We start from the raw sequence: 24,014 nt of genomic DNA on the forward strand, positions 1-24,014 counted from the left end.
TAGTTACTGACTGACAGACTGACTTAATGTGAAATTTTGCCAATATCTCCCTTACTGTATGCACCATTCACAATTATTTAAAACAAACAAAAAAAAAAATCTGTAGGACCCCAAAAGGGATTTTTCATGTTCCAAAGGTAGTATAAAATATTGATGTACTTTATGTATAGTAAGGGAGGTATTAGCAAAATTTCACATATGTAAGTCAGTCTAGTCACTAGGAATGTACTACAACCTTTGGAACATAAAAAAACTACGTGAATTACAGTAATTTTTTAAGAATAATTATATACTGTATATACAATGAGGAAGATATTGGCAAAATTTCAACTGTAGTAAGTCAGTCTGGTCACTAGTAACATACAACATTTGGAACACGAAAAACCCCATTTTGGTGAATTACTGTAATTTTTTTCTTAAAAAACATTTGTGTAGTGTACATACTTGGGGAAAGTATTGTCTAAGGCTGAGGTCTTATATCACTGTATTAGTTCACTGAGGAGCGTTACGCGTTGTTTAGGAATCCTGGAGTGTGATGTATGAGGGGTAACCACAGTATTACAGCACAGCGTCACACAAGCCATGATACAAATAAAGGAAACTAAGCAACCAAAAGCAATGTATGTCTTCCTCAGATGTAATGTTAGTTCTGTACATCAGCATTGGATAAGATAGCATTATAATCTTCTATGTGGTAGAGAAAGCTGCTTACATGTAGGCTACGGGAAACAGCAAAGATGTTGAATTAAACATACACACAATCAGCTTTTCCACATGTTTATACTGGCCCCGATAATCCAAACTTCTATTTAGCGCTTGCTCCATTTCTGCAGTTCTGTTTTTGTAAATGAATGACTTAATCCACCTGTTGCTTTGGTCTTCATCAACAGCCAATAATTTATCACTGTCTTGAGGCAATAAACCACGTTAAGTGTTTTCTTTATGGGAAATGTTTAACGTGCAGTTTCGCGCGTTCCGTAATTTCGTTCATATCCTCATCTGCCTGTTTGTAGTTTGCATCATCAGTAAGATCTGAGTTTGGTCTTTTAATAGCTGTCGTTGCATTAGTGCACTTACTGAGCCGTGTAATGTTTTCTTTAACTGATTTCTGAGGGAAACAGCGTGAAACCTTGCGCGTTCGTTCATATTCTACATCTGCTTAACTGTCGGTATAGTTCGCATCATCAGTAAAACTTTTTCTGAGATCTGAGGTCTTATAGTTCACTGAGGCGCGTTACGCATCGTTGGGGATCGTATTTTTAAACAGATTGAATATTTTGGAAGTGAATTCTGGAAGGTGAATATGAATTATTCACAGCTTAAACAGACAACTATGTTAAATTTCAGGACCTAAAATTGCAGGCCCTGGAAATACAAGGCATTAAAATGCAAGCACTGTTAATGCAATGCATTATTTTATAAAGGAAACTAAGCAACCAAAAGCAATGTATGTCTTCCTCAGATGTAATGTTAGTTCTGTACATCAGCATTGGATAAGATAGCATTATAATCTTCTATGTGGTAGAGAAAGCTGCTTACATGTAGGCTACGGGAAACAGCAAAGATGTTGAATTAAACATACACACAATCAGCTTTTCCACATGTTTATACTGGCCCCGATAATCAAAACTTCTACTTAGCGCTTGCTCCATTTCTGCAAATCAGTTTTTGTGAATGAATGACTTAATCCACCTGTTGCTTTGGTCTTCATCAACAGCCGCTTGCGCCACCTGCTGGTGAGCGACTGACAGCAGCTGGAGATCGCGCATCGGTGCTCTACTGCTATTCCTGCAGCTCCCGGATGTGCAATGGTGAATTTTCTGTCGAATTTTAACCACTGAAAACCAGCGAATTTGGAAAGTGAAATAAAATGGACCGAAATTTGCCTGTCGAATATTATACATCGTATTTTTAAACAGATTGAATATTTTGGAAGTGAATTCTGGAAGGTGAATATGAATTATTCACAGCTTAAACAGACAACTATGTTAAATTTCAGGACCTAAAATTGCAGGCCCTGGAAATACAAGGCATTAAAATGCAAGCACTGTTAATGCAATGCATTATTTTTTCAGTCGGTGCTATTCAACGTGCTTTTTTGTTTCAAAGACATATGGCATTATTTTTCTTCTATATATGTATATGTATCTTACTGACCCCAAACTTTTGAATGGTAATGGTAAACACAGTTAAACTGAATGTTCATTTATCTGTAACAGAGATGCATCTTCTTGGCAAATCTACACAACTACATGAAATGAGCACGAATAAAAACATCAAGGGAGCATTAATTAAATGCAAAAGCAATAGAGTAAATTTTAAAAGGCCAAATCACAATCCTAACACAATAAATCCACTACGCAATGTTCATACCGTGCACCATTTTCTCTGTTGAGTGAGGCATTAAAACAGCAAAATGAAGCTGTTATGAGATTAAACTACAGCAAGCAGCATTTATTAGTTTTAAATATTTCCTCAAATAGGGAGAAAAACACACTTCTCTCCCTGAAGGTTCAATGTCATACCATTATTTCCAGCTCTCACCTCAATGGGGTATTCATCCTCCATGGGGCAGTTGAGATGGTTTCCAAGGTGCTCATCTCCTTCCTCTTGCTCAGGTGAGTCAGACGGCTCTGGAGGAGGGGGCGAATGAGGTCGAGTTCGAGGGGAGGCGCCCCCTGCACTGGCCTGGTCCCGTTCGACCAGGAGGGTGATGGTGGGGGAGGTGCCGGTAAGCAGCGCTACTGCCTGGTCATGTCTGGCCTCTGTCATGTCTACACCATTGATCTGGAGCGATAGCCAAACACCAGAGGATCAGAGAGGGCCAATATGCCCACAACGGGCATATAAAAGCCCCTTATGCTGAGCTTGTTACGTCTTATGGGCTCTTTAATTACTATATGCAGCATTTCATTTAGCTGGGTTTTTAAGGAACGTTAGAGTCCAGGTGTTAGTTGAGTGAAATATGTTCCTGTACAGGACTGATCTGGATCATCATGTGAGTGACAGCCAATGTGGAGCCCTCTCATGCATTCAAAGAGAAAGTGATTTCCACTTCACCTACATATACTTGGTTTTGAAAACCTGGGTTCTCAGTGAAAAATCATGCATCAAATCAAAACGTTGGGACACATTTGACCAGGGAAGTGAAAAGAGAAGGCAATGTGCAATAGGAGAAAGAGGAAATGCTGGAGATGCTTTAGGTAGCAAGATCACGTATTGTGTTAGAGAGAGTATAAAAAGAGCAGCCTCAAGAAAACCGTGACCAAACTCTACTACAGCTTGTCATATTTCAATGTATTCCATATATATCTCATATACTTTGATTAGAGGCATTCACTTGCATTCACAAAATGTGAGCTTAGTCCAGGACAAATTACAGTTATAATGGTAACATGCACTTTAAAAGTTCGATTACAGCTGTACTAAAGCAATAAAACACCTTTTAAAAATGCCATGTAAACACTTTAGTCTCACTGAAATAGTATCAGTCTGGTTTTTGGTAAGGCAGACTAACAGATCTGTATGTGATTGTAACATGGCTTTGTCCAGCAAACTACAAAAGGCCTCGGGATTGAGCTGACAATCCTTCAAATATTCGATTATGCATCATGTCATCTATACCTGGACAGATAGATATTGTAACCTGACTACATAAAAACCTCTCTCAACTCCATTATAACTTTGTATATAAAAGTACTACTGATTCATCACATTACTACCCTTTAACGATGGGTCTTTAAATACTACCCTTTAATTATGATCTGGCTCATGTCTTGACACCACATGCTGTGTTGAAACTGTGGCCTAATGCTGTTGCATTTTTGTGCATTTTCACAAAGACTGTACAATATTTGAGATTCTCTTTGTAAAGCCAAGGGATGTGGCCTAACCTGTCCTGCTTTCCATGTGAGGGAAGACTATTCTTGATTTCTGGTTACTTTGTTTAGCAGTAAGAAGTTCCACCATGGTGACAAACAGAGGTCAGCACTGACCATTCAGTACCGGCGCTTACCACAAGGTGACAGAACGGCAGCTGCTACGGTAACGCATGCAGTTACCATGACAGCAGGCCCACAGAACAAGTCAAAAACCTCCCATCACCACACCCGACACCAAGCAGGCAAGAAGTGTGTTAGTGAAAACCCATGCAAGGAGAGAGGGAGAAGAAGCAAAATCTCGAAATAAAGAGAGGGCTCAAGGGAGACAAAACAGTTGGGATTATAATTGTTATAATGCTGAGTCGCAATACGGGCAAGGTTACTAGGAGAGAAGTTCACAATTACACACTGACATCATTTCATTGTGCAAAGCAGAAAGGTTATGGTGTACAGCACAGTAAAACAGCAGAAGACTGTGCTAAAACTAACTCTGACTAACTCACCCATGCAGTGAGCCGGATAATAATGGCTTATTATTACTTTTATGTTTCTCACAATGTAAAGTGAATTTATTTCGATCTAATACCCAGGAACAAAAAAAATCTATTATATAGCTGCACAGCTGACCCACAAATGTAGATGTTGTCATTTACTCACACCCAAACCCAAACCTGTTTGACTTTATTTTGTAAGGCACAACATGAGACTATTTTCTTCTGTATAATGAAAGAGAATAGTGACTTTCAAGCTTCAAAAGGGACAGTATGTGTGCTACATTTTAAAACCATACAATGGCTTTGTGTGAAGAACTGACTGAAATCAAGTCATATTCCTGCTCATATACAGATCTAGTGCGTCACAATTAGTTATGAGAACCAAACCCTATGATATTTGGCATCACTGAGATTAAATGAAGACATGGCATGACTTCTTTATGTGCTACATTTTAATATACGGGAACATGAATGAGATTTGAAAACTACGTAAATGAGTCTCTCTCTTGCAAAACTATCATATGGTTTTAGAAGATTTAGAATGCAGCCCATGATTGTATGGATTACTTTCATGGCACTGTTTGGCATTGTGGCGCTTGACAGACCCTGGTAACTATTCATGTTTTGTATGGAAAACAAGCATCAAAAATGTGCAAAGTGCATTCCAAGGAACAAATTCTGACAGTTTTTTTTAAATGGCATGAAGTTGAGTAAATAATAACATTTACTATTTTTTGAGTGAACTATCCTTAAACCTAAATTAAACTGATAAGCTACATTAACTAGAAAGAGAGACAGATGAACTCACTGATATGACCCTGTCTCCCACGTGCAGGATATTGTCTCTGTGAGCAGCTCCTCCTTCAGCAATACGAGAGATGAAGATTCCCTGCGAGACAAGCAGAAAAACACAGCCAATGATAATCTCATCTCAATACAAGTTTTTGAAGGAATTTTCCTATGAACACCAAGGATGCATTTATTTGACCAAAAATACAGTAAAAAGCATGATTGTGAAATATTAATATAAATGTTTTCTAAAATAATACACAAAAAAAAAATACACAAAGAAACATTCACAAAGAAGTGATTGATTTTTTTATAATTTAGAGCTACCGCTCATGGCAATAAACAAATGAAAAATAGAAAAAGTAAATATAGTAAATAGTAGATAACTAAACTATATAAAACAACAAAAGAAAAAAGCTTTTGAAAGTATATCCTTGAATAAAAAATATAGAACTAAATCCGGTCTCATTTGATTAACACTCTTTTCATAAGAATCAAAAGAAAAGTAAAGAGTCCTAGGGGAGTTTCACAAAGAATTAAAAACAGGTAATACACTTGTAGTAACACAATGCTAGCATCTCTTGAAGTGCTATATTAGCTGCTGACTTGAGCTGGCTTCAACTGAGTTCAGTGCTCCTGTACAGCTGTTAAAGGGTTAGTTCACCCAAAAATGAAAATTAGCCCATAAATTACTCACCCTCAAGGCATCCTAGGTTTATATGACTTTCTTCTTTCAGACGAATCCAGTCGGAGTTATATTAAAATTTGTCTTTGATCTTCCTTGCTGTTTAATGGCAGTCAGTGGGTGTTGCAGTTCATTCAGTCCAAAAGAAGTGAAATAAAGTGCATCCATCCATAATAAAAAGTGCCTCACACGGCTCCGGGTGAACAAAGGCCTCCTGTAGCGAATCGATGCGTTTTTGTAAGAAAAATATCCATATTCAAAACGTAATAATAACTTTAATCAAGCCTGCGCCTACAGTTGTACATGGAAGCAGCTCCGGACGGATGACGTCGGCGTTGTGCATGCGCCGCTCAGAAGTGATGAACACGGAAGCGTAGAGAAGAGATCAAAACAAAACAATGGTCACGGATTAGAAGTACAAACCAAGGATTTGTAAAGAAGAATGTAGGAGGATTTCGAAATATAGGCCAAGTGGAGACTGGTTTTCCTTTGCTAAAGTGAGGAAACTTTGCTTCCTTTGCTCCTGTAACCAAACGTTGGTTTTCACAAGACTCACCGGCGGCATGCGTAACGCCGACATTACGTCATCCGCCCGGAGCTGCTTCCGTGTACAACTGTTGGCGCAGGCTAGATTAAAGTTATTATTATGTTTTGAATATGGATATTTTTCTTACAAAAACGCATCGATTCGCTACAGGAGGACTTTGTTCACCCCCCGGAGCCATGTGAGGAACTTTTTTTTAATGGATGGATGCGCTTTATTTAACTTCTTTTGGACTGATGAACTGAAACACCCACTGACTGCCATTAAACAGCTTGGAAGATCAAAGTCAATTTTTAATATAACTCCGATTGGATTCATCTGAAAGAAGGAAGTCATATATGCCTAGGATGGCTTGAGGGTCACTAAATAATGGGCTAATTTTCATTTTTGGGTGAACTATCCCTAGAGCTAGTCAGTATGCTGGAGTAACATGCTACAATGCCTCAAGCCTCTAGAGCAGAAATGATCCTGCTGACCTTAGCTTAAAATTACCTGCCTTGCTTTTAGCGGTTTATTATATGGGCTTATTTACAACTCTAAAGATGTAACAGACCATGTAGTATTTAAAGAACAAACTATTGACGACCTTCAAGGCCACTTAATTCTTCAAAGACAAATCTCAACAGTTTAACAGATACACAGTCTGCAAACAGCCTTTGTCAGCACTTTCACAGTATGTTCTCTGAAATTGTGATCAGAACGTCTCATGCTGAAGACTCAAAGCAGCAAACAGACCAGCAGACAAGTCAGTGAGATCTACTTGTTAGTAAAAACAAGCACAAATGCCAAGCAGAAGGAAAAAACAGGACTTACAATTACTCAGCATAGAGTGTGTGCATGTGCTAATGTGTGACTGTGTCTCCTTCGTGAAAGTGGTGCAAAAATGTGGCCATGTCAGAAAGATAGAGGGCAGTATGATGTGTGTCTGCAGCGGAGATCCAAAAATACTTCATCCCCTGCTATCCGATAATCTACTGGCTCTATCAGGTGTCAGTCCCTGTAATTCTAATCATTGCCATCTCGGTCAGCCATCCTAGAGGTGCTGAGAAGCATCATGCAGAAGCTTACGCAGTCCATACGCTTCTGCTAAACATGTTAAACATACGGAGAGAACGGGTGACATGTCCTGACTTCCGTAAACCACACTGCACAACCTGACACTGAAGCAATGAACACACCATAAAATATTCACTACAAGGTCACTGCAGTCACCCGGATCCAGCACGTATCCAGCCCAGATGGTGGATCAACACCTAGAGATGACCTCAACAGCCCTGAATGTCAGCGGAGACCAGGACAACTAGGTGAGCCCCAGAGACAGATCCCCAGTGAAGACTCTCCTGGATGGCCATCGGGACAAGACCACAGGAACCAGTTGAGTCCTCTGCACAATGTGTCTTTGCTGCAGCATGGAACAATCGGCTGGTTCATCTGGCCAGAGGAGAACTGGCCCCCCGACTGAGCCTGGTTTCTCCCAAGGTTTTTTCTCCATTCTGTCACCGATGGAGTATTGGTGCCTTGCCTCTTTCGCCTCTGGCTTGCTTAGTTGGGGACACTTCATTTCCAGCGATATCATCGACTTGATTGCACAGATACTATTTAAACTGAACTGAGCTGGATGATGACATCACTGAATTCAATAATGAACTGCCTTTAACTGAAAATTGAATGTTTACTATTGTCCTTTTGCATTATTGACACACTATTTTCCTATTTAATGCTGTAAAGTTGCTTTGACACAATCTGTATTGTTAAAAGTGCTATATAAAAATAAAGGTGACTTGACAAGGCAAGTCACGAGTGTATATGCAATAGCGTCTTGTGTTTACCGTGTCTCCTACTCGGTACGGGGTTGACCCTTTCCCTCCAGCAATGCTGAACCCTAAACCTTTATCGTTGCGGACCAGAGAAGTGGCTAGTCGCAGTGTTGGTCCAGCGCTGACAGCCGGAGAGGCAGGGTCTAGGAGGAAGGGCAGCCCACTGGACCGTCTCTCCCGGGGGAAATAATCATCTTCTGGTCTCAGTGGAGTGGTGGTGATGGCGTTCTCTGGTTCAACCATGCGTTCTCGCAGAGCGGTCATAACCACGGCCGTCCCTGAATTGCGCAGGGCCTCGACAGCTGTGTGATGTTCCGCTCCGTGCAGGTCTACTCCGTTCACCTGAGAACAGACGAATACAATGAGTGAGGATTTAAAGCAGCGTGAATGACTGTTTCTGAAAGGGGCAACTCAAAAGAGAAAATTAAAACAGATGTTCACCTCAAGAAGTTTGTCTCCCACTTTGACCCCAGCATGAGCTGCAGGGCCCTCTTCTGACACTCTAGAGATGAAAATACCCTGAAAAGGAAATATACAGTACATTAAAACAAACCACACACACAAGCATTTACTGAAACTCATCTATTGTGTGAAAGCTCATTGAAATGTACCTCATCATCGCCCTTATAGGGCGTAGATCCTTTTCCCCCTGCTATGCTGATGCCTAACCCACCGGTCTGCCTCAGGATAGTCAGGGTCAGCTACAGATGAAGCAGAGAGATCAGAAATTCACAGACAAATGCAGAATGAAATACTTCAAAACATTTGCTATAACATGCGTGGCTTGACTCACAAAACAAAAAACAAACAAAAAAGTTTTCATGCAGTGCATGCTTGTTTAGAAATTATTTCTAATATGAATGACTGCATCTTTGTTCAGACAGATCAAATATATTGTCCCAACCAGCCTTCTTTCCTTGATGTACACAATGCGTTCATTTACATACATTAAAAAATTTGCTCAAATTTATGGATTATTGGACAAGCTTTTCATATTCAGACATGCATTTAAAAACCAAGCTGAAACATAACACAGAAGCCCAACACCACTGTTGATAAGACGAGCTCTTGATATTTGCAAGCTGGATCAGCCTGACTGCTCTTGTCTATTTATTGAAGCAGTTTGGGAATGTGACAGACTAAGTGGTTTACCCACATCTTTTCAATCTTTGGAGTGAAAAATTCAACACTACAGGATTATAAAAAGAACTGGTGTGAATTGTACATGATGCACACAGTTAAGGCAGGATTCAGCAATACGCCAGATGACTACGATTTTGTAAATGGTTACAGAGAAAAACTGGGCATCATAGACTTAACAACTGGAAAAAAAAAAAAGTCTGTGCCCACCAAATTTTATGCGGTTTTAAAATCTGCACACTGGCTCTGACTTTTTGCAGCTACCATTGACTTGCCCAGACTGTAAATCAGGGCAAATATAGAAAAATCTAGGCAAACGTAGTGTATTCCAGCCTTTACTCACACTGGACAGTTTGTATGTACAGACACCATAAAGTCTATCCAAAATGTACATTGATCTGTTCTATACAGAAAGTTTGTTTACATGCACATCTTTTATGTTCATGTTCAACAGGTCACGTAAGTCTGTTGTGCATTTAAGGAATCAATGAATCGCAAGTAGACAATTTCATTATGAGACTAATGTGATGAATGAGATGGGCCAGTAAGATTTTGTTTTAATGTTTTTGGATTCTGTGCTCAAAAGAACAACAGTTATTTGAATTGGTAACTTTACTGTCACTTTTTGAGTTTAATGCATCCTCGCTGAAGTCTTACTGACTTCAAACTATAGTGTATATAAAATTATTAACACCAAGAACAAAGTTGCTCCAAGAATCAGTGAAAGACATTTAATCAAGTCAAATTCAACTACTTTAACACTATATTTAATACTTTTCATATATAACATTATACATTTGATCAAATATTCAAAAGTCTGAAAAATCAAGGAGAGGAGGCCAGCATTGCTGGGACAGGACACCAAGGATCTGTTTGATTAATGCAGACTGTATAAAGAACACATGCGCAAGTTTGAACATCACCTGCCTCAAAACTTGCATTGATTCAAGTTTTGCAGATTAATGGCAAAAGACTCCACATCTAGTTCAATGCTACTGAACATTGTAGTGGAACACATTCATGGCCTAAAAAAGGAGGCTAAAGCCAATTCAATTCATAGTTATTTGTCCTTTTTTTAAATAATGAAATCATGAGATAACAGAAACATTAAAAAAAAATTAATATCAACAGTTCAACTGAGGAAAATGTAATCTTAAACCACTTTACATTTGTATTGACTGATTAAGTGATGGCACTCGTCACCAAACAGTCACACCGTGACATACCCAATATTCACAAAATGAATGGGAGGGTGGTGAACGTTTTTGTGGGATTGACTAGATGTGGTTGATTCTACAGCAGCAGCCATGCAAAGTGGGCATAGTGAGTGGGTAGATGGGAAAAAACAAAACTCAAGTGAAGAAGAGAGAACAATGTTCTTGGACAATGAAATCTTTAGAGATGTACAGCCCTTTGTGTGACTAATATAAATAAATGCTCAGCTTCAGGCATATTAATTAAACAAAGTGGAAAGTAATTATCTTATTTGGTCTAATGCTATGGCTGATGGTCACTTATCTTACATTGGCACTGGGTCAGGAATTATTAAAAAAATAGTACTATCCATTCATTAAAATACAAAAAATAAAAAAAATGTATGACATGGATTAGTGTATTCAAATGGTTGAAAATGACTGACCTATCGCATTATTGTGATATATCAGAGAGGGTATCAACACTATGTTGAAATTAGTTGCATGACTGACAATATGGTAGCAGTATTTACATATTTTTATATTGCACTTTGAAAAAGAAACCATCAATAATTTGGTGGGTTTTGGTTTTGGAGAAAACGTAAATCTGGTTTTATGTGCAATTATACAATGACTGATTTTAGGGGAACACGGAACATCAGTCATACAAATGGCATATATTTTACATGGCAAGTAACAAATGTAAATTATTTAATTACAGAACTATAAACAACTACTTTTGTGGGTATTGTTCATTCCAATCAGACAAAACAGACACTTGTAATATGATGCAGCCAAAAATAATAAAAGTTTCCACTAGCTCATGTGCTAGCATATGTGCTCCTTGCTCCTAGGTGGCAGAACCTGACAGAGGGGTAGGCGGTGGAAAAGAGGGAAGAAAAGAAAACGATAGAAAAACAGGTGGCAGACAGTAATAGAACCTAGTTTGGAGAATAACATGGTAATGAAACACAATGTTTCTTTAAAACTTAATGGCAATTATTAAGATGAAAAATATAGTTTATGACATGCGTTCGATAACCACTGAAAATGCCTTTGTCCATAGACTTACATTGTAACTTCATTACTGCAAAAGCGTAACTTTATTTATTATTTATTTTTTTTTAAGTACTCAACCCAGAATATTCTTCAGCTAACAGCTGCACCATGACCATTTTCTTCTCCAAACACTAAGATCTATTACAGTTGTGACTTATAAGTAAATGTTAGTCAGCAATTTCCCTAAGCATCCGGTGTAGATTAATGAAAGAATTTTGTGGTGGGTCGTGATTCCCTGAACTGCAGGTGAACGATGAGTGAGTAAATGAATGAATGATCAAAAGAGGGAGAGAGCGAGGAAGAGAGCGGGAGTTTGGGCGGAAAGTGAGTAGGTACAGACCTCTTCCTCCTCAATTCGAGCAGGCTCAATCAGCAGATTATTGACTTGATCAAATGACACCCCCTGTTAGGACAGGAACCAGCGAGAGGGCATGCAGATTAGTCAGGCCAAAAAAAGGTCAGTAAGAATTAATGTGTCTTTTGATCAAAAAAGACAGGAGAGACTGGTAGAATGATTTCTGAAAAATCATGTGACACTGAAGACTGGAGTAACGGCTGCTGAAAATTCAGATTTGCCATCACAGGAATAAATTATGTTTAAAAAAAAAAATTAATTTGCAATTTAAAATTGTTATTTGAAATTGCAATAACATTTCACAAAAATCCTGTTTTTACTGTGTTTTTGCCTCGGTGAGCCTAAGAGACTTCTACTAACCTCAAACTTTTGAACAGTATTATCACTCAAATTTTCTGCTGATAATACAATTTTGCATTTAAAAATTTGTATTAAATTAAAAAAATGTAAAATGGACAGATTTACACTAGGGGTCTCAAACTTTTAGCACTGTATTTTGTATATCTTAGACTGAATAAATTCCGCACTCTGCACTAAGATGTGTGAACATGATTATTAAATAACTAAAACCCTCAGACAATATAAACTGATTTCACCAACTTTCAATTAAGTAACCCGGATTTCCCACACCATTGCTTCTAGAAGTGAGCCCTTCTTACCTTCACTGGCTGCAGGGACGAGTTCATCTGACTCAGCCTGCTGTCTTCTAGCTCAGCTGCTTCTAGTCTTTGTTGAAAAGGGGTATTGACTATTACTCCTCCCTCGTCCTCCTCATCTTCCTCCTCCTCACCATCCCTCTCGTCCTCAGGGGTGTGAGCAGTAGGTGAGAGGCCGTCATGACTGAAGCCTTGCAGCAGGGCGGCGACAGTCTCTGGTTTGGGCAGCTTGGTGATCTTGAAGTGCTTTTTGTAGTGTGGTGTGTCTTTACGTATGAGCCGCTGTTTCTCTGCAGGAAAAAGCGGCGTTCGAGAGTCCTCATCGCTCCTTTCAGCATCTTCATCATCTTCTTCATTTTCATCTTCTTCCTCCTCATCATCGCCACGGATGATGGGCTCTTCAGCAAAGTGCACAGTAGGCTGCGAAGGCAAGAAAAACAGTTTCCTGGATTACCAATGCAGTGACAGAATCATTATGGTTCAGAATCAAGGAAAAAACAGAAGGACTTTGCAAAAGGGTCTGGCTGCAGCTGGCGCTTGCACTCTCAGACGTGCATTCTCAGGCTTGCACTCTCAGACACTTGCACTTCCGCTAGCGACGTCACTTGCAGACTTTGTGAAACAAATTGCAGCATACTCACACAAACCAAAACATTATCTTTACAGTAGCTTGCACTTGTACAATAGAGGTCACAGTTACATTCAGGATGTGCTGAACATACTTCATACATACCTCAGTATACTCCACCTCCATCTCATCCAGCTCCTCCTCTTCTTGACCCTGACCATCATTAATCTCCACCCCTGTACTGTTTACACCCCGCTTCTCATCCTGAGAAGTGGCAGAGGCGGTGCTACTGGATGCCTGAGAATCATGACTTTGATTGGACAGCCCACTCAACCGTTTCTGCTGTGAAAAACCATTATACATAATCAATGAAAAAAAACTGAGCAGTTCGTATCTAATATTTAAATAATAATAATATTAAAAAAACAGTTTGTATGTAATATAAAAAAAATTATGTACTGACATAATATTTAAATGGTAAAATATTTTAAATAATAAATAAATAATAAAATGAATACAATTAAAACAAATATATATATATATTTCTTGAGAAAATATATTTCTCAAGCCAACATAATCATAGCAGTCCAAGACCATTGTCTCATATGAATATCTTTTCAAATATAACATGGTTTTTATAACAAAGCCCATCTTAGTCAATTTATGTGAACAGCAATATATTTATTCATGCCTGGAATCTTGATAGTTTTCCTTGTAAACTAATTGTATAAAATTACTGTATTTAGTAAGTTGCACATGAATATAATTTGCATTATTTATAAACATTATAAACACATTTTAGTTCCCCAAACTCCACAAAGAAATTCTTTAAATGTAACAGTACAGAGAACAATAATGAAAAATAAGTATAAAAAAACAAACGGCATTGTCATTCATAATAAAGAAGTCATGGCACATTTTAGATGATAAAAATATGACATATTTAGCAAAATATGGTATACTATCAGTGCACCATAGTTCTACAAATAAACTGATTCTGCTCATTTATTTCCATTCAAATTGATGGAAACTAATAGAAGCACTTTTGGACCAAAAAAAAACAAAACAAACAAACCCCACAAGAAAAACAAAAAATAGAACAAAATGTCTGAATTTACCTCAGAGTCCGGGGACTCCAGATCCTCATCTGGCTTGGCTGTATAAGCCTCATTTCTTCTAGCTTCAATGACATTCTTCATTACCTTCAACTCACTGGGATGTGGTGTGGCTCTCCTCTGAAGACCCTGCTGGTTCACATATACAGCAAGAGTGTTAGCACATGTACACAATTTCATGTAAACAGTTGTCCAGAAATCATAAACATCCTGTACATATTTCCACGCTCACCCTCTTCTCTGCAGCAGTCTCCTCATCTTCCTCTTCATGTTTGGAGTCATCCTGGAACTGAATGACCGATACCCTGTTCAAATTAGTGTCTGTGGGCCAGGTTTCATCAACGCTCCTGTCCAGTAGATTCTCTGCAGAGCATATTACAAAATATTGCAATTTGATGAGTGTCCTGGATTCACTATGGGTGTAGTCTTAGCCTCGGACAGCATGGGCACAAACCAGCCACAGTCCTCTTTGTAGTGACTTTAAATTAGGGCTGCACGATTAATCGAATGCAATTGTCATGCACATCTTGTCAGTAAAGCCGGTTCTGTGATTAGTAGTAAATCTCCATCACCTGCTTTCAGATGGAACAGCATTTACTACACAGAGCCGTAGATTAGCCTTGCATTATAGATATACTTTAATATAATGAAAATGATAATAATAAGAACTCAGATAAACCATATATTGCCATAGTCGTGTGTTTATTAGTCACGTTGAATCAACGAAAGCATTTCAATCTTCTGTTTATTCAGCAACCGCCGGGTTTCTTCTGCGAGGTGTATTTGGAGTTTCTGCGTGAGAGCGCCCTCTGGCCTTCGGATGGAGATTTACTGCTGATCACAGAACCGTGTTTCACTGACAAGATACGCATGACAATTGCAGCTTCGGTCTAATCGCGATTTCGATTTCATTTCGAGTTATCGTGCAGCCCTACTTTAAATGAACTTTTTCAAACAAAAAGGACTACCACAGCATGATTTTATTGAATTTTTCAGTCAAATGGTCTGTTCCTGACTAAATTAGCAGCATAGATCAGAAATAGTCAGAATAATCTGCAAAGTGGGGTAGACATTTAACCATTTAGTCAAAAGTCTGGTCAAATATATGCAAAGATGCAAAGCCTCTTTGGGTGTAACTTGACTGCTCCATTCACAAGGACGGCGGAGTGTCTTACCAAGGCTCGATGAGGGTTGCTGAGGCAGCAGGTAGCAGGTGAGAACTTTTTCCCCAGTCTGTTCGTCGTCCTCTGTCTGGAACTTCAGCATGGGTTGAGACTGGTTCTCTGCCAGCCACATGGCCTTCAGGTTCAGATTGGCCAATGCGAACGGTAAATTCTGCAACCTGGGACAGAGAGCAAGAGATGGAGAAACTTCAGTGCATGAAACAAACAGCTGGTAGCAATTCTTATGGTCACTCTGACATCCAAAACCTGTGATATAGAGAATGCATTTTCACCTGTTGCCTGCCACGTCCAGCACGTGTAATTCTGTTGCATTGGCCAGTTCAGCGGGTAGTTTTCCCAAACGGTTATCTCTGAGGGAGAGCACGTTCAGGCTGACACATCCTCCCAGTTCTGCTGGCACGCTGCTCAAGCGGTTTCGGTCCACATTCAAGTTAGTCAACTTCTTCAGCTTCCCAAGTGAGCGAGGGAGGGACTGAAAGAGAAAGTTTTCATAATGGGCTCTGCTCTGACACGTCTGCGTTCCTCTTGAAATTTGGTAATGCAGTCCTGCTAATATTGTTACGATTAATTGTGATTACTCATTTATAAGTTATTTCAGATGAAAGCATCCTTTAAACAAACAAATGCAATGTAAATGAATTCCAATCTATAGCTGATTTGTTTACATATCATTCCCACTATTGTACGATTTAAAAAAAAACACTGTGGCATATACAGCAAAATAATATGGAAGCATTACATATAAAATAACCTGATGCTCCAAAACCAGTGTCATAGAATTAAAGAAAGTGCAGTAAGCAAATAAAGGCAGACATAACAGATATCAGGTGGTGCAGGTTGTGTACCTGGAGAAGGTTCTCAGTCAACATAAGTTCTGTCAGGTTCTCACACTCGCCAATAGAGTCTGTGAGATGCACTAAGCGGTTCTGGTTCACTTTCAGAATGGACAACTTCTTAAGTGAGCCTGTTGAGAAAAACAAAGTTCACGGATGCCTCGAGATAAGTACAAAAACAACTGTAGTTATATTCAAATGGTTTCAAGATGAACACTGACTAAGGACAAAAACATGATTTTAAAATGAATTACACTGTATACGTAAGCGATAGTAACTGAAAAAAACAAAAAAAAACAAAAAAAACATTAACCTTAAGCTTGTAATGACCGTGCAGCCATAGGATGACCTAAGTCTGCTGACACTAGGGGGCAGTGTTGTGATTCTCTAATCAATAAAAACATTTCTCAACTCAACTTTAAACATCGACTATGATCATAACGGTTAAAAAAAAGTTCTAATTTAGACAATTTTACATTATTAAAGGTGTATCTTATTGTCCTGAAAGAAACCAAATATTTTAAAGGTGACATATCATGAAAATCTGACTTTTCCAGGTTTTAAGTGCTATAATAGCACCGTCATTTTGATTTCGCAAGTGACAACGGTGTAATGCCATGGTGAAAGTTTGAGCAAAACATGCTAACTGTTCTGCCTTTGGCTGCACAGACGAGCACAGAACACTATTTACAGTCCCAGCCTCAGAGGAGACAACAGAGCAGTGGATTTATTGATTTATTTTCTGTATATTGCTGCTGCCACACAGATCTAAAATAAACATGCGATTTATTTCCCAGCTGTTTACCTTCACAGACATAACCGACTGTTTTTGTAACTCGTGTGTTTTTAAGGTAAACTTGTGTGTGAATGAGAACTTAGTTTAGTACTCACATGCTGTGACAGCCGCTGTGTGCTGGATGTGTGCACTCAGAAAACCGTATGTTAGAAGTTTAAACTAATATGGTTTAAAACGCATGATTTCAGCGCGATAAACATGATAATCAGAACCAAAACAGATGTTTTTAGCAGGTCCTAGCTGTAATGGCGCAGCTCTATTCTGGAAAAGGGGGCGGGGAGCAGCAGCTCATTTGCATTTAAAGAGACAGGCACGAAAAACAGCGTGTTTCTGCTTCCACTCAAAATAGGCATTTTCAAATGATATAATAAATGATCTGTGGGGTATTTTGAGCGGAAACTTCACAGACACATTCTTGGGACACCAGAGACTTATATTACATATTGTAAAAAGGGGCATAATATGTCTCCTTTAACATTTTTGTTGTAACCTGATTGGAACTTTGACACCAGAGGATTCAAAAGCTCCCTCTGGCTAATCATAAGATTCAAGTCACATGTGTAACTAAATGCCTACACCCTGTGAGCAAATAAGGTATCAGACTGAATGCAAGTGTGACCATTTTGTTTGTCACCTCACAGGTGCTGATTGATTTTAGACTGGGCAGCACTTAGTTTTCAGTAAGATGATTCAGAGTTTATGGTGAAGGCAGGACATGTTTATTTTAACAGCCATGTCGCTGTACAAAAAGCAGGAACAATCTCATATATATTGATGTTTGTAAGAGGGATATAGAGTTTCACCAATGCTGTCCGGCAAGACTTCCAGGAGGTTCTCAGAGAGCAGCAGGTCTGTGAGGGCGATAAGGCCACTGATCTCTGTGGGAAGCTCTGATAGACGGTTCTCTGACACGTCCAAGCAAACCAGCTGCCGCAGGTTCCCCAGCTCCTGTTAAACACAGAGGTTATCTTTCAGTCAGACGAAAGTGAATTAAGGCACTCTAGTTTCCACTTCAGTTATCACCAGAACAAGCACATGGCACATGCATTCAGCTGTGCTGAGGGTAAACAATGTCTGAAAAGGACAACATCTGCATGAATTTGAACCTTTATCTGAACTAGATATTTGAAACCATCAAGACAGATGACCAGTATGATAATGAGCCAATCAGAAGCTGTCTGTACTCACCGGAGGTAGTGAGGAGAGCTGGTTTCTGTCCAACCAAAGCTCACGAAGATTGGGCAGTGCCCCAAGTGTGTCAGGCTGAATGGAAGAAATAAAAAGAAAGCAGATTAAAGACAGGATATGAGGCAATGAAACGAGGCAAACAATAATTTACAAAAAATAATTTAATGATAAAGTAATTGGCAGGCACTCAGGTTCAGCAAAGGAAATGATAATCAGAGATCCACTGGGGCAAACAACAATAACAAGCTCTAAATAAACCTGAAAACATGGCATGCGTGTGTGTGCATGGTTTCATAACTAAAACATCTAAATTATTCTCAGGACCAAACAAAACTACCCGCTTCTTACCAAAACTTCCAGTACATTGCTGCCCAGATCCAGCTGTTCCAGTTTAACCAGGAAGGAAAGAGAGCTAGAGGATGATCGAGACAGGTTTCACATTTAACGTTATTTTTATCAATTGTTTTTGGGTGTAAATTCAGAGCATGAACACTGTGGTAGAGCTGCACGATTCTGGATAATTTGGGAATCACAATTTTTTTTGTCTCAAATAGAGATCACGATTCTCCCACGATTCTGAACTAAACAGAATAATGTGTGGCAAAATATTATTGCTGCAGTCTATTTAAAAGTGTTTAATTAATTTGAATGAATTATTAAACATTTTAATATACACTACCAGTCAAAAGATTTTGAACAGTAAGATTTTTAATGTTTTTTAAAGAATTCTCTTCTGCTCATGAAGCCTGCATTTATTTGATACAAAATACAGCAAAAGCAGTAATACTGTGAAATATTTTTACTATTTAAAATAACTGCCTTCTATTTGAATATATTTTAAAATGTAATTTATTCCTGTGATCAAAGCTGAATTTTCAGCATCATTACTCCAGTCTTCAGAGTCACATGATCCTTCAGAAATCATTCTAATATGCTGATTTGCTGTTCAAGAAACCTTTCATTATTATTATTATTATTATCAGTATTTAAAACACTTTGAGTAAATTTTTTCAGGATTCTTTGATAAACAGAAAGATCAGCATTCATCTGAAATAAAAAGCTTTTGTAACATTATACACTCTACGATTCAATTACTTTCAAACGCGGATTTGCTCTATTTTGGTTGCGCTACCATAGACATCAATGTTTATATCTGAATTATAAACTTTCATCCCAGTATTTCTGGGATAATATGAATGACTGTATGACAGAAATAATACTGTGTAGTTGAAAAGACTGTTTGTGAAGCTGTTTCTTAACCAAACATGGTAAACTGTTCCCTCTGTGTCAGCGGCAGTGCGAACGCAGATTTGAATGATCCGGTAAGACTTTGTCAAAGGTTTAATAGACACGGGAGAATCGTTGTCATTTAGAAATGAGATCGTGTGGTTGTCTGAATCGAGATCGCGATCTTTTAATGATTAATCGTGCAGCTCTACACTGTGGATCTAATAACTGCAGTTTGATGGGAAAATACTCACGAGGGTAAAGATTTCAATAGATTCTCCCTCAGCTCTAGAGTCACCAGGTTTGACAAGCTGAGAGAAGAAAAAAAGAGAAAGAGTCGAGACTGAGCGTCAGATGGTGAGTGTGTCGCTCAGTTTGGAAGAGTAAGGGGCTCCTCCATCTGCACAACATCAACAGTAGCCAAAAACCATGTGTGTGTGTGTACATGTGTGAAATGGAGAGAGACAGTGTGTGTCTGTATGTGAATGGGATGCCTGCTTTGTATGATAATTACAAAAGGCAATAAAAACGATAAAAAAATGCATTTAAATATGAATATGCATAAATATTCCTCTTTGATACACATTGCTTTTTTCAATAACTTTAGTTGCATAAAATTAAGGGTTGCATTGTGAGGCTGTACTACATGCATATAGTTTCATATGACATAACAAACACATATTATGATGCTTGCTTTTTAAATCTATCAGCATGAAATAAATGTTAACGCTATCTATTTTCTAAAAGCATGTTACAGATCTTACGTGAATAAGTGATCTATGAATAGATTCATCAAAAGTTTGACCTTGTAATGTTTAATCAAATGAAAACGATGGAATTCTCCTGGACAACAGATGATTAAAACAAATTCCCCATCCTTAATTTTTTTCAATCATTTTTTACGTATACGTGCAAAAAATATTAAATTTTTACCCAATACATTTTCTTGTGGAAGGGATTTTTTCAGATTTGTTTAGTTTTATAAAAAAAAACAAAAAACCTTGGAATAGAACATCTTCATATCGACTTACTTTCCAATGTCATTGGGTAAAGACTGCAGTGACACGTCATTGAGTGATAGGTGAGCCAGTCCTCTGAGCTGTGTGAAGCCATCAGGCAACCTGAGACCGACAGAGACAAAAGGAAAATGAGATGCACAATGGAAAAGGTTTGATCTGTGAAAGCGGTTACTGCTAACAGCAGCGCCCATCTTCCTGCTCTAATGTAAATAAGGAGTGGGAAGCACTTGTGTGATGAATTAAGTTGACATCCTCTAATAGCTGTGTGCACTGACTGACCCAAACAAAGTGTCTGTTACATTCTCACCTGCTATAAAAATATCATTACAGCATTTTAACAGAACATATGATCATTTGTAAACTCTTTTTAGTGTCAGTTTTTCTTCTATCTTCCCAACCTTTCTACACCTTTCATAATCAGGAAAGTGTCATTTGGTATGGGGGATTTTGGAGGTTCTTCCAACACACTAACCTGGACAAGGGGTTTCCGCTGAAGTCTGCAATCTCCAAGGCCTGACAGAATTTAATGTTTTCGGGAATCTCAGAAATATCTGAGAGAGAAAGGCACAGTCAGCAAGATATACTGAAGGAGTGTCACGACAAACTGAGCACTTTTTCAGGCTTCTTAATAATGGCTACCAGATGGCCTGGAGGAACGGGATGAGAGGGTGATTTGACTGTAGTGAGTCGTCTGTAAGTGTGTGTGCGTATCTTATATGGGATCCGAGGCACGCGTTAGGGACCAAGTGAGAGTCGCTTCATTTGCGGAGTTGCAGAATATAACACTGCATAGTTTAAATACAGACCAACATGTTCAACATTCCCACGATCCATCCTGAGACTAACAGTAAATGTCCCTCGGGCTGTGTGAGGCACATGAGAAGACAATTGGGCGTTGAAATTGATGTACACTTCTTAAATAGACATGGCTCAAAGAAAACATTCCAGAGCACTGTGTAAAGAAACTTTCAAGTGGTACACAGGATGTGTGTGCAAATATCTCTAGATGGGTGCAGTTTAAAAGCAGCTTTATTTTTCAGCAGCAGTGCACATTTAAGAAAGAGTTTTACACACCATTTCTAGAGATGTCTAGCTCCACCAGCTGTGTGAAGTTGGCAATGTCGGGTGGCAATTTTTGAATCTCATTGTCGCTGAGGCCCAGCTTTCGCAGATTGTGCAATCTGAAGAAAGGCTGAAAGGTAAAGAAAGAGTAAGAATTAGATAAAACACAGTTATATACTGGCCAGACAAATGCATCAAGGGAGGAACAATATAGATAGGCCCCATATTGGTTACTACCTCCTAATATTGTATATTTAATTGTTTATCCCTATTTTAGCAACAGCGATAGATTATGGCAAAAATAAAACACTTTAAAGGGATAGTTCACCCAAAAATGACAGCTGTCATTGTTTATTTACTCACTCATTATCCCAAACCTGCATGGCTTGCTTTCTTCTGCGCAACACAAAAAATGATGATACCATTTTTAGTGACCCCTGACTTCCATTTTATAGACAAAGAAAACAATGAAGCTTTTCTCAATTTATCTTTTCATGTTCCATAGATGAAAAAGTCATACAGGTGTGAAACAACATGAGGGTGAATAAATTATTAGTCAATATTCATTTTTGGATGGTTATCTTGTTAAGAGCACACTCTTGAAGAGGGCTTCCCTTTTAAGAGCTCATGTCACCATTTATTGGTTATTACAGGCCAACTGGTGGTATCTGACTTTTTTTTTGGCATAACATTATATCTGACTGATTTGTAGAAATCAGTGTGGCTGGTGACAATGAAAAACACAGATGGGTCAAGTGCTACTAGACATTGCATGGTGAAAAATATCGGAGCATTGAAAGATTTACAACAAACAAGGTTATACACTCAATCCTATGCTGCAATTGCAAATGACAGCTTGCCAAAAAATTGAGAAGGCCAATGATATTCAAATTAACAAAACTACTTGTATTTGCATGTTACTTTAAACGAGCCAGATTGGAAACTAATGACCACTGCTCTCAACTACCTGACAACATCTCATCCACACACACACTTCTGTAAACAAGCATGTGAAGTGAAGGCAAAAGTGTGCGTGTCTGTTTTTGCACGCCATGCTACTTTATCAAGAGCTTGCTTGTTAGTTGGTCACATTCAGTACATTCCTGCTGCTGTGGCCCGTCATGCCCTCTCCTCTTTTTATGCTGGGCTGGCCGCTGAACACCAATAGAGGGCTTACTATGTACTGCCAAGAACAAGGCTGATACTGCGGGATGTATGTGTGTGTGTGTGTGTAGTTGCTTGTTGTGACTCTTGATTCACTGGTACACAAGGCCAAAACATCAAAACTCTCTGTAAAAAGAGAAAATGGATGTAAAATAAAAATGAAGGATGAGATCAGCACATGATTGTGGGAAATGTAACTCAACCAAACAACAGTTACCACCTCCATTTAAGGCAGTGGTTTTCAACCGGGGGGGCCGACTAAGCAGACTTCCTAGGGGGCCTCAAGATGACAAACTATAGAAAATTGTGTTAATAGAAATAAAGCTTAAATGAAAACTTAAACTGGCTGGCTTCAGCAATAACAAGTGTAAGCACTAAAATTACAAACGGAAAATAAATGACTAAAACTGAACTAAAACTATAAATAAAAAATAAATAAATGTAAATAGTAATATAATAAACGAATAAGAATGACAAATGCACAAAGTAACTACAAATTAAAATGAAAACTGAAAGTCAAAAAATAAAAGCCAATTTAAGGAATAACTATAACAGAATATACTAACACTAAAAAAAAAAAATCACTGGTGATTTTTTTTTTTTAATTCTTTATCCAGTAAATCGTGAAAGACTAGAAAAGTCATGGAATCAAATGGAGGAATCCTGAATAACAATCAGCTCTTAAAACATCTGGGCCCTCATTTATCAACAGCGTGTAGAAAAGGTTCTATTTTTTGTCCTACAAATGAAATTTAGAATGTGCCCAAGTACAAGAAAATCTGTATTTATCAAACGTGCGCACGCAGTTCTTACACGCATGAGTAAGCAATCATTGTTGATAAATCCCACATGTGCATAAGTAACATGCTCATTCACGTTCACGGTCATTTGCATTCGGAAACGCCTCCAATGAACCATATATGGTGACAACACCTCCCTTTATAAATCACGTGAATGTATGTGTCCTCACTGAAATCATGGCAAAGAAAGCGGTACCGACTGAGAAGCCATTCTGTGCTCTCACTCTCAGCGTGGTCTTTCAAAACGCATTCTCTGCGTAGTGCATTGTTTGTCAAGTCTTCCAAAAACGCAAGATAAGCCATTGCACTGAGACAAACATTTGTCACAGCTGTCTTTTATAGGGTTTGACACCAATTACCCAAATTGTCGGTTTAAAACCAGACAAATGATAAATTGAGTGTTTTATAATTAAAGGAAACACAGGACATATGTGGATTGCTTAAA

At 38.5% G+C, this 24,014-nt stretch overlaps 1 protein-coding gene across 19 annotated transcripts in view; it reads right to left on the reverse strand.

Annotated features, from left to right (window-relative positions):
- scrib (scribble planar cell polarity protein) overlaps positions 1–24,014 on the reverse strand; it is a 101,673-nt gene that overhangs the window by 29,302 nt on the left and 48,357 nt on the right. For 14 of the 19 annotated variants that reach the window (XM_016480923.1, XM_016481024.1, XM_016481009.1 and 11 more), the window contains exons 2-21: positions 21,618–21,735; positions 21,016–21,094; positions 20,556–20,645; positions 19,779–19,835; positions 18,646–18,709; positions 18,298–18,372; positions 17,913–18,057; positions 16,326–16,444; positions 15,753–15,952; positions 15,472–15,638; positions 14,529–14,659; positions 14,300–14,428; positions 13,347–13,523; positions 12,617–13,033; positions 11,943–12,005; positions 8,822–8,911; positions 8,652–8,729; positions 8,223–8,552; positions 5,184–5,264; positions 2,545–2,787 (exon numbers count right to left, since the gene is read on the reverse strand). In XM_016480923.1, the coding sequence (XP_016336409.1) occupies positions 2,545–2,787; positions 5,184–5,264; positions 8,223–8,552; positions 8,652–8,729; positions 8,822–8,911; positions 11,943–12,005; positions 12,617–13,033; positions 13,347–13,523; positions 14,300–14,428; positions 14,529–14,659; positions 15,472–15,638; positions 15,753–15,952; positions 16,326–16,444; positions 17,913–18,057; positions 18,298–18,372; positions 18,646–18,709; positions 19,779–19,835; positions 20,556–20,645; positions 21,016–21,094; positions 21,618–21,735 (2,853 nt within the window). The remainder of the gene's footprint in view (positions 1–2,544; positions 2,788–5,183; positions 5,265–8,222; positions 8,553–8,651; positions 8,730–8,821; positions 8,912–11,942; positions 12,006–12,616; positions 13,034–13,346; positions 13,524–14,299; positions 14,429–14,528; positions 14,660–15,471; positions 15,639–15,752; positions 15,953–16,325; positions 16,445–17,912; positions 18,058–18,297; positions 18,373–18,645; positions 18,710–19,778; positions 19,836–20,555; positions 20,646–21,015; positions 21,095–21,617; positions 21,736–24,014) is intronic. The other 5 variants (XM_016481033.1, XM_016481016.1, XM_016480904.1 and 2 more) reach the window with 3 other exon arrangements.

Source organism: Sinocyclocheilus anshuiensis, unplaced genomic scaffold (genome assembly GCF_001515605.1).
Source record: "Sinocyclocheilus anshuiensis isolate Anshui unplaced genomic scaffold, SAMN03320099.WGS_v1.1 scaffold613, whole genome shotgun sequence".
Lineage (NCBI taxonomy): Eukaryota > Metazoa > Chordata > Actinopteri > Cypriniformes > Cyprinidae > Sinocyclocheilus > Sinocyclocheilus anshuiensis.